The sequence below is a fragment of the Acanthaster planci genome, linkage group LG09, assembly GCF_054643075.1.
Source record: "Acanthaster planci isolate LZ-2023a linkage group LG09, COTS_SCS, whole genome shotgun sequence".
NCBI lineage: Eukaryota > Metazoa > Echinodermata > Asteroidea > Valvatida > Acanthasteridae > Acanthaster > Acanthaster planci.
In genome coordinates, this window is record NC_141785.1 from 19,272,118 (window position 1) to 19,285,016 (window position 12,899).

Below are 12,899 nucleotides of genomic sequence, written 5' to 3' on the forward strand. Positions count from 1 at the left end.
TTCGTCATTCCGCGGGAAAGTTAAAGAAGAAAGACGATTGCTTCAAATTTCGGACATTGAACACTGACAACAATTCATCATGTTCATCACCGACATTCGGAAGGATTTTTATGAGAAAGTGCTTCACAAGGTATATCACACTGAGATTTGAACTTGCCAAAATTGTACGGATGCCTAACGTTAATTTGAACTTGGTAAAATGACCGAGATGTTTGTCACTAATGATGTCAGAATGTCACTAAATGTCGTGACAGCTTATTACCCGGGCCCAGAAGTGGCTGGGGTTCGACGTCCGCCCCGCTCCTACATGGGAGCGGGGCGGACGTGTGATTGTGGGGTAGGCCTAGCCCAGGTTGGACGTTGTCTTCATTTACACTGTACACTACGACTGACAGACGACGTCCACTTGCATGACACGGAATTCGTGAGGGGATCTCATCATGGTTTCACTTTAATTACATGTACATGACTTAGGCCTAGGACCTAGGTTTAATCATGTCAAATCCACTTTCATTTTGCTCACAACCTGAATGGGCGACCAAAGTTTGTAGAAATTGGCACGTTTGGTTGGTTTCAGATGTTAGGCCTCCCTCCAATTCGTTCCAAATGGACAGTTGTCTCATCTCAATCATGATATCAGGGTTGTCATGGTTACATGTATATGTAGCCCGGGATTGAAGCCCAAACTTGCCAAAGTGCTCTGAGTGATAGCTGCTTCAAGTACTTTGGATTCTCTACACTTTTTGAATTGGAGTAATCAGGTAGGGCCTAATAACAGAATAGGCCCAACTCCACCACTCTAAAAAATGACCCCTGGAATGAGTGGTACGCATGTTACGTGGGTAGGCCTAGAGGGTGAAAATCCCTTGAGAAGAGTGTGACACTTTGACTTGTACCTGGCTATGAGGTTGATCATGCAGGATGGCAAGTATTCTGCAATTGAGCCGTGAATTTTTCTTTTGTGCCGACGGCCAACCAGTTTCAGCAGCCACTTGTAAGAAAACCACAACTGTGACGTTAAATTACATCTTAAAATACAGTAGGCTTAAGTAAATGAAATCTTAGCCTACAGTCAGTAGGCCCACACTGTAGAAGAGAATTATCCTGAGCATTTGAAACTCTCGTCGGACTTACTCTCAAAGCCAAAGTGAGAAAAGATTTTGACAGATTTTTCCACAAGCACGACAAGTAGGAAAACATTTTCACAAGTGGAAAATTATTTTCACATCTTGTGAAAATGTGAATGTGCAAATTAATTTTTTCAAACAAAAAATTGATAAAGTGATAACATGTCCTAAAAAGTGAAATTTATCTAGGAAGATTCCTTACCATGTACTTAGAAAACACTTAACTTTTTTCAGACAAGTCTCATAAGTTTGTGCACAGGGGTATCAAGTGTTGTCCGTATGAAGCTCTTTCTCCTACAATATGGAAACAAACTTCAAAGGAGAAACAATTTGAATATAAGCCTAATTCCAATATTTTTTCAAACACTAAAAACCTATTGACAGGAAAAAATCAATATTAATCCATAAATACTTGGGACAAGGAATTTTCAATTCCTACTGGTCGAAACGCATCATGTGACCATGTATTAACATTTGATATGCCCACTGAGATGTGATAATGCCCGCTGTGTAAATCACATGCTGGCACGTGGATAGGAGACAGTTTAATTGGGTCTGACTGATCAGGACTCTGTGTGTACGTGACGTGTGATTGACGTGCAATGCGCGTGCTAACTTCATTAAAGGGGATTCTATTGGACAACTTTCAAAAAGAATATACCATAAAATGGACAGGGGTGTTGGGGAAAGTGAAAGTAAAGTTTTAGAACAAAATCGTTGGAAATCCATCACATGTTGACTTCTTTTGACTTTCTGAATAAAAAGGTATTTGTGAATGGGAATACATGTATAATATGTGCTTGGCCGGACCTTGCTTTGGAGAACGAATGCTGATAATGCCCTCGCTTGTGGCTTGGGCATTAGTCATATCCATTTCTCCTGAGCCGGTCTTAAATGCATGTTTAATACTTGCAAAGTACATATTTCTTCCCTTATTTATTTTTTTTTGGGGGGGAGGGGCAGTGTAAAACTGCATATTTACCCGGCACTGGCAATTTCTAGGCGCCTACTAAACAATATTTTGACAGACACATGCACAGCAGCTGTTTTTGGGCTTAGAAATTGTTACCATGACTAATCGTCATCTGGTTCTGTGCCAAATAGTGGTTGTAACTTTGTATTAAAAAGGTGGGAATCAGACATTTTACAATTTCAGACTTTTCCCCCCCAAAAAATCCTCCAGAGCCCAAATCAAAAAAAAGGAAAACTGAGTTGTTGGAGTCAATTTAGAATTAACCCTAACCCTACATAATACTACAAATTACTACTTGTAGTAAAATCTAGTAATCAGCGCTGCCGCTTGTAAGAGGACATGACCGTATTGTTCTCTGAAGCCATAAAATACAATAGAAAAGACAATGTACCATACAGTGCTGTGGCACTATGAATGCATGACTTTATTGTTCTTTGTGCAAGTAATCAATGGAAGTCACCTAGCCAGAAGTAGTAATCTGTAGCGCTAGGTCCTTCAGGCTCAGGCTATTACTTAGTATTTTGTAGTACTGAGTACTGTAAGCCAAAATATAAGCTCAGTGGTTAGGGTTAATGGAAGAAGCATATTCTTAATTTTTTCGGATGAAAAAAGTGGTAATATTTGGTGTTTGAACCCAGCTGGGAGTGTGTCATGTGATCTCAGGATGTGCATGCCTTTCCCCTTCATCACAGATCCTGCTCAAATTTCACTGTAATTTAATAACTTAATAGGCTCACTCATGTTTACATGTGAAAGAGGGCACTGTCTACTTGTAGCCGGGTAAATTGGCTAAATACCATTTTGAAGATTTTTGCCCGTGCTGGGCGATATACACACTATCTGTTTTTTTCTCAACTTGCATTATTTGGAGTCAGCAGGTTCATTATCCAAGCAATAAAAAGATGTTTGCCTCACCAATTAAGGTGCTGTATGACACCAATGCATTACAAACACAACCGTATATGACCTTGTACAAGTTATCCCTGATGTATCGTACCTGTCGTCATTCATATGCAAACTCAGAACAATAAAAGAAGATGTTTTTGTGTCTTGCTATTGGCACAAGTTGGTTCTTTATCCTCCTTGCCCATCAAGGGCCTAGGAAAATTGAGTAAGATTTGAAAGATCAGAGGACTGGACAAGCTAGGATAGTTTTGTCTATGATGCCTTGATGAAAATGTGTTTTTTGTATTGCTTTGTTTTGATTTGTGTGAAAAAGTAGTTGATTGTTTTTGCTTATGGACTGAGCGCAATGCCTTGGTTAAATTTGTCACTGATAATTTTTTGATTTCCAATAATTTTTCCCACAATGCTTTTCATGTTCTTGTGATACAAATAACGTGACAAGTGTAAGTTTCAGATCTAACAAGTTGTGTTAATGTCATACATTTGTTTACATGATGTGCAAAATTCTTCATCTGTTCCTACAATAACATTTTTTCTAAGTTATTTTGCTTCCTACATGTGTCTGATATCACTAGATTTGTGTTTCATTTCAATTTCTTGAAAAAAGACACTTGGTTTCATTTCAATTTCTTGAAAAAAGACACTTGGTTTCCAGCTAAAAATGGGATCGTTGAAGTTTTGTTGAGAATTTCCCATGGTATTGAAGTTATTTGAACGTTTCTTTTATTTTCATGCCGGAATTCTGCAGCGTGTTCTTGTCTTGGTGTCATTTGACGTCGATGCCATATGCGCTTGTAAAATCCTGCAAGCCTTGTTCCACTGTGACAGTGTTCAGTACACGTTGGTGCCGGTGGCCGGCAAGATGGATTGGGAACGAGCATTTTCAGAGCATGCAGAGCAGGTAATGTGCCAAACTCACGCCGTTCGTTAAGGCAGTCGGTGCACATCTTAAACACTTTCTCAGTCAACAAATGTAGTAGTAATTACCCTTGCATTTTGGGCATGACATTATTTTGATAGGAAAAACAGGAGGTTGAATGTCTGAATATCTTACAAAGTACAGATTGTGTTCAAGAAACAGGCTTCGCCACAGAGCTTGAAAGGGAGTGGCCATATTGCATGGTGCTGCTCGGTTTGGACCGTACCATTATCTGAAGGGGTGATTGTCATATTCATGTGAGGCAAACTCCTTGTTCATAAAGAAGCTTTAATTTCCAACCAATCCCAATTCTCCTTCTGCCTATCACTGACAGCATTCCGGGTGGAAAGATGTCACAGATTGTCCGACACTGTTATTATTTTAAAGTGAGATAGTTAAAGGTACAGTAATTACAGCGGTCTGACTTTTGACATTTTACAATGGTACATGTATATACTACCATTAAATTTGTAAACAGCTTTGTTTATGGCTTTGTTTATGTCTGCATAAAATAACTTGAGTTTTATCTTCATCATAATCATTGGCATTGGTTTCACGATGCCATTGGTTGCCCTTGCTAGGTAAATTTGTCACTTCTATAAAATTGATCGTTCAATATTTTTGTATAAATTTTATCATTTGCTATTGTACTAGCTTGAGTTTGTCGTTATGATCAATTGTGGTGCAACGTTGGACATCCTAGAGACATTGCAACCAGAAGAGAATGTAACCTTCTTTGTATGTGACAGCCATCGACCTATGGACCTTGTTAATGTCTACAATGACACTCAGGTAATTTCCACTTATCACAGAAATCAGTTTTGTGCAATTATGGTGATAAACACAAGTGATAATATGTTACGATACCGTAATTAAAAATATTTGATTTATTTTCATGGAATTTGTTTACCTTTTATACTCTCTGGGTCCTCTTCTAAAATAAAGAGTAGATTGAATTTTCTTTGTGCACTTGCTTGGGAGGTTCTCAAACAGATTGAGAAGTCACTGATATTGATTATGCCTTGTTTCCCCCTAGTTCTCACTTGTGTTTCCCCTAGTTCTCACCTGCTATCCTCAACTTCTCACCTGCTATCTCCTAGTTCTCACCTGCTATCCCCTATAGTTCTCACCTGCTATCCCCTAGTTCTCACCTGCTGTCCCCTAGTTCTCACTTGCTATCACCTAGTTCTCACCTGCTATCCCCTAGTTCTCACCTGTTATTCCCTACTTCTCACCTGCTATCCCCTATAGTTCTCACCTGCTATCCCCTAGTTCTCACCTGCTATCCCCTATAGTTCTCACCTGCTATCCCCTAGTTCTCACCTGCTATCCCCTAGTTCTCACTTGCTATCGCCTAGTTCTCACCTGCTATCCCCTAGTTCTCACCTGTTATTCCCTACTTCTCACCTGCTATCCCCTACTTCTCACATGCTATCCCCTAGTTCTCACCTGCTATCCCCTAGTTCTCACCTGTTATTCCCTAGTTCTCACCTGTTATCCCCTAGTTCTCACCTGCTATCCCCTAGTTCTCACCTGCTATCCCCTAGTTCTCACCTGTTATCCCCTAGTTCTCACCTGCTATCCCCTAGTTCTCACCTGTTATTCCTTACTTCTCACCTGCTATCCCCTAGTTCTCACCTGCTATTCCCTAGTTCTCACCTGTTATCCCCTAGTTCTCACCTGCTATCCCCTAGTTCTCACCTGCTATCCCCTAGTTCTCACCTGTTATCCCCTAGTTCTCACCTGCTATCCCCTAGTTCTCACCTGCTATCCCCTAGTTCTCACCTGCTATCCCCTAGTTCTCACCTGCTATCCCCTAGTTCTCACCTGCTATCCCCTAGTTCTCACCTGCTATCCCCTAGTTCTCACCTGCTATCCCCTACTTCTCACTTGCTTTCTCCTAGTTCTCACCTGCTATCCCCTACTTCTCACCTGCTATCCCGTCGTTCTCACCTGCTATCCCGTCGTTCTCACCTGCTATCCCGTCGTTCTCACCTGCTATCCCCTAGTTCTCACCTGCTATCCCCTAGTTCTCACCTGCTATCCTGTCGTTCTCACCTGCTATCCCCATAGTTTTCACAGTATTTTTGCTGGGTTTATGTCAGTCACACAATTTTCACCATAAATTCATGTCTTTCCTAGAAATTTGTTTAATAATCAGATCCAATACATGTTCATAATTTCTGTTCTGAGCCTTAGTAAAAAAAATAATAAACCATCTCGAGAGCGACCTACAAAAACAATTAAATTTTTATCCATTCTCCTTCCCACTTGGACACAATAAGTTGATAGATGTGTTGATGGGCTAACAGTACTGTAGGTTGGCTAACTGACTGGTAGGCTGATTTGGCTGTAGATGCCTAACTGACTGAACAACTGACTGACATGCTGATTAACTGACCGGTTACCAGTGCTTGGGTGATTTGCTTGTCGACTAAGAACTGTCAGGCTGCCTGGTTACATGCTGATCAATTGATATGCTAACACACAGGCCCACTGACTGATGGCTGTCTGGCTGGCTCACTGACTTTCTCTCTGGCTCACTGACTTCCTGTCTGGCTCACTGACTTCCTATCTGGTTAACTGTTTCCTATCTAGTAAATTACATGTAGATAGGTTTTGTGGTAGTACCATGGATATACATGTATCTCTTTTTGTGTATGCTTGGGTTCTAAAAAGAATCGGTGGTGCTCAACGTTTTGGACAGTATGCTCTGCTCCTTACTGATTCAATCCCCCATTACCCGTCTCGTGAATGCTTGACTATTTAGATACTTCTAACTTTTTTTCAATTTATTACTTTAATTTGTATTTTAGGTGAAGTTGCTCATGTCTCCTGAAGAAAGCATCCCAAAGTATGAAGACATCTTCAGGGACGAAGAGGTGAGTGCAAAGATTTAATATCACTCCTGGCATAATTTGGATAATTTCGATTTAGGGCGATGAAAAACATCTTACAAGTTATTTTGAATAAAAGTTTGATATGTTTCAAAACCTTTTCAGAGATTGTAAAAGCTTCCGATTGTCCAGTGCTAGTTTTCCATTTTATGGCTGAAATACAACCCCCAGTTCGTGAATTGCCAGTTGTGTGCTGTGTCGTTAAAGCACCATGATGGTGAATCAAGCAATTATAGTTGAATTTCAACATAGCTGCTTTTCATTTACAAGGTTTTTCCTTAGAGATTGCTTTGAAAAAAAGGCATCGTTAAAGATTTCTTTGAAACGGTATTTCTCTAGTCGGACGATGAGGATGACAGTGGACATGACAGTGATGGTTCGGAGCCTCACGGGAAGAGGAGACGTTTTGATGAGGTCAGTTTGGTGTGGACTTTTCTCGAGCTATTCAGAGGAGTGAAAGACCAACTTGACCATGCCTAATGATATTAGGCCAGTCAAGTACTGTCTGAGGCCATCCGGTGCTTGATTGATCTCTGATTTTCCTAGTTCTGGGTGTTGTTTCCAAAATGCACATCAAATATCCCACAGAGTCTAGAAATTTAGAGTTATTTGCATATGGTATCGCATTCACCACAACTTTCTTAAGAGGTGGTTTTCAGGCTATCCTGATTTTCTGAAAACCCTGAACTCTATAAAACGTACCTCCAAGGGTTACACATCATTTGAATGATCTTGTTCCACTGAGTTCAATATCACATATTTTACTAATGCTTGGAAATGAATGCATGATTCTCAGAAGGACCTCCTATCTGAGGAATCAAGAATCAACCTAACACGTTCTTCTCTCAACCTTACATATGATTCTTGAAGGAATCACGCATTATCAGTGCAACTGCTTTTGGCGAGATGCACAGACTCTGAAAAATGGACTCGTTGCTATGCCTTTGACTTTAGAGCAGAGCATGTGCCTATGAGACAGGGAATCTCATGAGAGTGAGTCTATGAGATTAATCTGACAACCAGAATTAGAAGAGATTACTGCAGTGCAGTGGCACCTGACGTGCCTGTAGATGGCACAAGTATGTTACATGCCTTGTTGACCAATTGGGTTGTTGACCAATTGGGTTGTAGACCAATTGGGTTGTTGACCAATTGGGTTGTTGACCAATTGGGTTGTTGACCAATTGGGTTCTGTGACTTACCAAATGCACACTTACCTTGAGTTTAAGAGCGCACATGTGAGTGCGTTACTGCTGTAGTAATGGCGTCTCATCAAATTAGCAATTAAAAAAGACTGGATTTCACAAGAGTGTAGATGTCATATGACACTGTAAACCTTCATGTCTAGCTACAGCAAAACAAAATTGGGACTAGTTTTCTCTGCCTTGTTTCCAGGATGCTTTGGAGAGGAAGATGGAGCGACGACGTCAGCGGAGGGAATGGGATGAACGCAGACACCAACTGCTCTTTGACTATGAGGAATTCTCAGGCTACGGCCAGTCTGTTAGTAAACCTATGTCAAACAACTTCCATTTTCCATAAAACAGCCCAATCTCTAAGAGCTGCCAAGTAGGCATCATCACTAAGAAACTTTGCTAAGCAAACACGAGCAGAGAACCAGAACCAAGAACTCAGCCATATTCTTTTAATACACAGCAAGTTGGCTGGTGACCTGTTTTGATATAAGCTTACATGAATACATGCCTTTCCTGGCTTAGCAAATCAGGTACTTAGCAAATTTCATGTCTTTGGTTACCTTAAGTGAAGAATATTTCTTACTAAAACAAAAAATTCCGCTCTGGGGGTGAGTCAGCCATGACATTTTTCCTGTTTTTATATGATTTTTAGATTTTCTTTGCTCCTTTCATTTTCCTGTTATTTTCTCCATCTTAACATTCTGTGCTGTAGTCCTTATACTTACACATTTTTGCTTTCGAGGTCAAGCACACAATGCCAGGTTACTGTAGTGCAGGGGTTAGTTGGGAATTTTGGCTTTGTCGCATTCATGCGTTCTTTGCTTGTACTGCGAGCACAGACTTGTGATGCTAAGCTCATAATTCCATCATTAGCTGAGCTGTAAACTGGATCCTGTGATAACCATTTTGCTAGGCATCTTTCTTCCATAGTGCTTGTGTTTGAATTGTAACCAAAAACTTGCACTGTGACTGCAGACTGACAGTCCCTCATGTGTCGATTTAAATCTTCCTTTGCTGGCCAGCTTGTTTTGATAGAAATGATTTTCTAGAAGAGAACCTATTTCTCAAGCTTGCTTGCCAGTGGAAAACCAACTCAGACTGCACAGGAAAACTTTCCATGTATTGATTTTTTTGGTTGTTTCGCAGGCTGCAATGATCATGTATGATTTGGCGTGGAAGATGTCAAAAGACACAAACGATTTGTTGTGGTGAGTTGCTCCTTTCGTGGTTCTTTCATTGACGTTGTTCAATCAGTTGGTCATTTAGAAGTCGGTCTCCATATTGTGCAGCTGGTCAGATTGGGCACATTTTGCCTACAAACTGAATTTCAACATATGCCTGAGAGCCAGTAACAAGATAATGCTCATTGTGTCACATTTTCAAGCAAAACTTTTCTCTTTTCGTTGTTTGGCAAATTGGTTGCTAGTTGTCAAAGAAAGCTAAACAAGAAGGTTTGTGTGACAATATGGCTGCATCTGAATCTGTAGTCTAGAGCTAGGTCTAGGTCTTCCCTCCATTGGAAATGTGCGGAGATGCGTAGACAGTAGACCTAGCCGTAGCTCTGGAGGCCTGTTTCGGACACGGCCTATTGTTCACAAAGACAGATAGTTCTGTGCACTTGCACAAAGATAAGCACATTACGACTTGTGAGTAAATACAATTTTGTGCTTGTTTTTCGGTATAAGGGAAAGTGTGCAAATCACAGGTGTTACAATTTGTTCTAAGTATGACTGGATTCATTCATTATTTTTCTTTGAACACAGGTGGGCTATTGTTGGTTTGACTGACCAATTGCTTTCCAAGAAAGTTGATAGGTAAAAAATATTTCTTTCTGATCGTGCCTTCCCTTGTTTTCTTCGAATTGGTCACACCTTGAAACCAAAGTTTTTTCTTTACTTGTTATTAACTTGTACCTAGTCCTTTTACATATATCTGTTTCTCGGTGTTATAGTTGAGTTGGCCACAAATCCTTCCAGAAGTCCATTCACAAGTCTGGTCACATGCGCTTCCCTAGTAACAAGTTTAGCCACAATGGCAAAGGAATGCGTGTGGCAGTTGAAGCTTGTTGGAATGGAATTGACTCCAACACTGGTTCTCAACCTTTCCGTCACTGGGCATTTTTCTTTGCCCTTCCAAAGCACTGATGAGAATGTGCACACTCCCTCTTTAAAAATATCACTGCTTACTGTACAACCTGAACTGCTGGCCGCGGTCTTCACTGTATGCAGAAAAATCAAGGGGCCTGTAATATAGGCCACAAGTTAATATATAAGTTCTCTATTTTTCCTTGTCTAGAGAGACTTATGTTCTTGAAGCCACTGAGTTGAATCGCCATGTTGCTCGTCACAACCACCGAGGTGAAGAAGAGGACGATTCTGTGTCCATCAACTCCATGAGGATCTCCTTCAACTCAGAGTATCCTTAAAAAACAAGACCTCAGAATAAATTCACAAATGTTACTATTCATGGTGTATTTGCATTGCACTCTGGGAAAGACGAGATAGGTTGGTGGTAGTTGTTTCATTTTGGTTCCTGGCACACACGCAAAGACCCTACATTTCAACAGAAATTGGTTGTGCGTGCTCAGTGCATCCCTAGCAGAGTACACACAAACTTGAGTGCACACATGGCAAATTCCCACCGAAGGACCATTCTTACCGTTTTGAAGGGCAACATCTTTTGCCTTAGTACTGAATGTTTGGGAGTGGTGGCTCAGTATGGTGTGCCAGAAAGGGTTTCTCTAAAGAGGAAAATTTTGCAGCACTTTCAGGGAAAACAGTTGGTAAATGACATTTTTAAGGACTCACCAGTTTTTATATTTTTGGGACACGTGTGAGCTAAGTTGAAAATTCAATGTATCCACAAGGCTTGAAATGCAGCTTACGCTTGTGCGACTTCCAGTTTTAGATATAGATGCAAGGTGTTGAGCATGAAATTGGAAATTGGCTTCTTTGAAACAAAAAGGAGTGCTTTTGGGGCACTTGTCTCGTTGTGTTTTGTGTTGAGCTTTTCTCAGTTATGTAGAAACAGTTGACATGATGCTACGTATTTTCAAGTGTACTGTTATTAATTTCCTGAATCATTTATCATCCAGACTTCAGTTGGCGTTGTACAGACACTGGTCGCTCTTTGAAAGCCTAAGGCATTCCTCGTACACAGCTTGCAAGTAAAGACCAGTTTTACTCCAAGTTTATTTCTTTTGGTTTGCATCAAGACAGGTTGCTAGTCAGTAGTTCACAATGGCCAAATCTGGGCGGGTGATGGTCGGTGGACAATTGAAGGACTCTTGAGTTTGGGTTTCAATATTGTATGGGTGTTATGTTGGTGCTTTTAAAGAAAAATCCGATGGAAGTCCAACTCACCCTGCTAAAGTAAAGATTTATTTTGCATTATGATATAAGTATTGATTGTAAACTGGGGCGTTTATGGTCACAATGGACTTGAAAATCAAAGAAATCTGTATTTTGCTTAATTCTGTCCTTTTCCTGCTCCTTTTCAGTCTGAAGCTGTGGACCTTGAAAGGCTTCAAGCGACTCCATGAGTTCCTGGCCGACATGGGCGTGCCACTCTCGGAGTGCAAGCAGAAGTTCTCAGCCATGGACATGGGGCTCAAGGACAACGTCACCGATTGGCTGGTCACGTCAGCTCGGAAATTTGGGTGAGAACTCCTCTCTGGAGAGTGGAGACTTCTTGGGAACATCCAAAGCTTGTTGCGTAGCTTTTGTGACTTTATTGCTCGCATTTCCTCAGACATATTGTTGTAGATGTTATCTAAATCAGAACCCCTATTGAAATGGATATCAAACTTAATCGTCCTGTTGCACAGCTTTGGTCTGTAGACACAAATGTGCCTCTGTCTTTTAACAAAAAAAGGTTATCTCTTATTTTTTTAACAGATTGGAACAGATATCTCTCTCGTCTTTCCATGCCCGGTATGGCTTCAAGAACAAGGTAAATTATCTTCACACTGTTCTACCACTGATAATAAATACAAGAATTTAATTGGCAGATGAATTTTTATGAAATCCAGGAATTGTAACTTGTTGCATCCTTACCCATATCTGTTCTGATGACTTGAGTGGGCCTATCATTTTTGTGTATACTTTTATTCACAGATGTATACAATTTGGCCCTTTCAGCTAACTACCTCAATTTTTCTATTTGTTTTCAAGTTTGACAAGCTTGCAGACCATGTAGCATTAGCCAATAAGCCCCTCTCATCAAAACTTTGAAACCCTTCAATGATGCATATTTCCATTTTTCTGTTGCTTTTGCTTAAAAGTTCTGTGCCTTTGACGTAGCCTATGCAGTCAATGCTCTACTGGAATCTGTGGTGAGTACTTTTTCCTGGTCGCCGATCTTTTTCCTGATGCAGATTTTGAAATATTCACAAGTGTAACTGACTGGGGACTCAGTGGGACTCGGTGATCACTTGCCTGAGGCTCATCAAATCTTGTCTTTGCCTCTTCACGTTTATGAATTTTGTCCTTTGAGATTAGATCTTGCAGCTTGTAGCTGCAATCGCTGATGCAGAAGCAGCCCGCTGTCTGATACAAGGCCAGGATTTAGAGAATTTTCAGTTAGGACCCACACCAAAGGTTTGTCTCTGACGTTGGAGCATCAGATGGAGACAGAGGGCCTCGTTGTTTCACGCGGATCCGAATCGCGATCAGTGATCCGTCGCTGGTTCACTGACACCAAAACCTGCCTAATGGATGGAACGAACCAGCGATGGGATCACTGATCGAGATCCAGATCAGTGTGAAACAAACTGGCCAAGAGCCAAGATTAAAGAAAAAAACCAAGATACAAAAAAAATGTCTGCAGGTTCGTAACGACATAACGACATGTAAAGCGCAAATGACAAATGTTACATATGTG

General features: G+C 40.7%; 1 protein-coding gene across 1 annotated transcript in view; it reads left to right on the plus strand.

The window, feature by feature from the left end:
- The window catches only part of cdc45 (cell division cycle 45), a 17,835-nt gene continuing 4,936 nt past the window's right edge, over positions 1–12,899 (plus strand). The window contains exons 1-13 of the mRNA XM_022230130.2: positions 1–130; positions 3,755–3,907; positions 4,580–4,717; positions 6,742–6,807; positions 7,162–7,236; positions 8,218–8,325; positions 9,165–9,226; positions 9,782–9,832; positions 10,314–10,433; positions 11,113–11,184; positions 11,518–11,676; positions 11,915–11,969; positions 12,301–12,351. Coding sequence (XP_022085822.2) covers positions 80–130; positions 3,755–3,907; positions 4,580–4,717; positions 6,742–6,807; positions 7,162–7,236; positions 8,218–8,325; positions 9,165–9,226; positions 9,782–9,832; positions 10,314–10,433; positions 11,113–11,184; positions 11,518–11,676; positions 11,915–11,969; positions 12,301–12,351 — 1,161 coding nt within the window. The 5' untranslated portion in view covers positions 1–79. The remainder of the gene's footprint in view (positions 131–3,754; positions 3,908–4,579; positions 4,718–6,741; positions 6,808–7,161; positions 7,237–8,217; positions 8,326–9,164; positions 9,227–9,781; positions 9,833–10,313; positions 10,434–11,112; positions 11,185–11,517; positions 11,677–11,914; positions 11,970–12,300; positions 12,352–12,899) is intronic.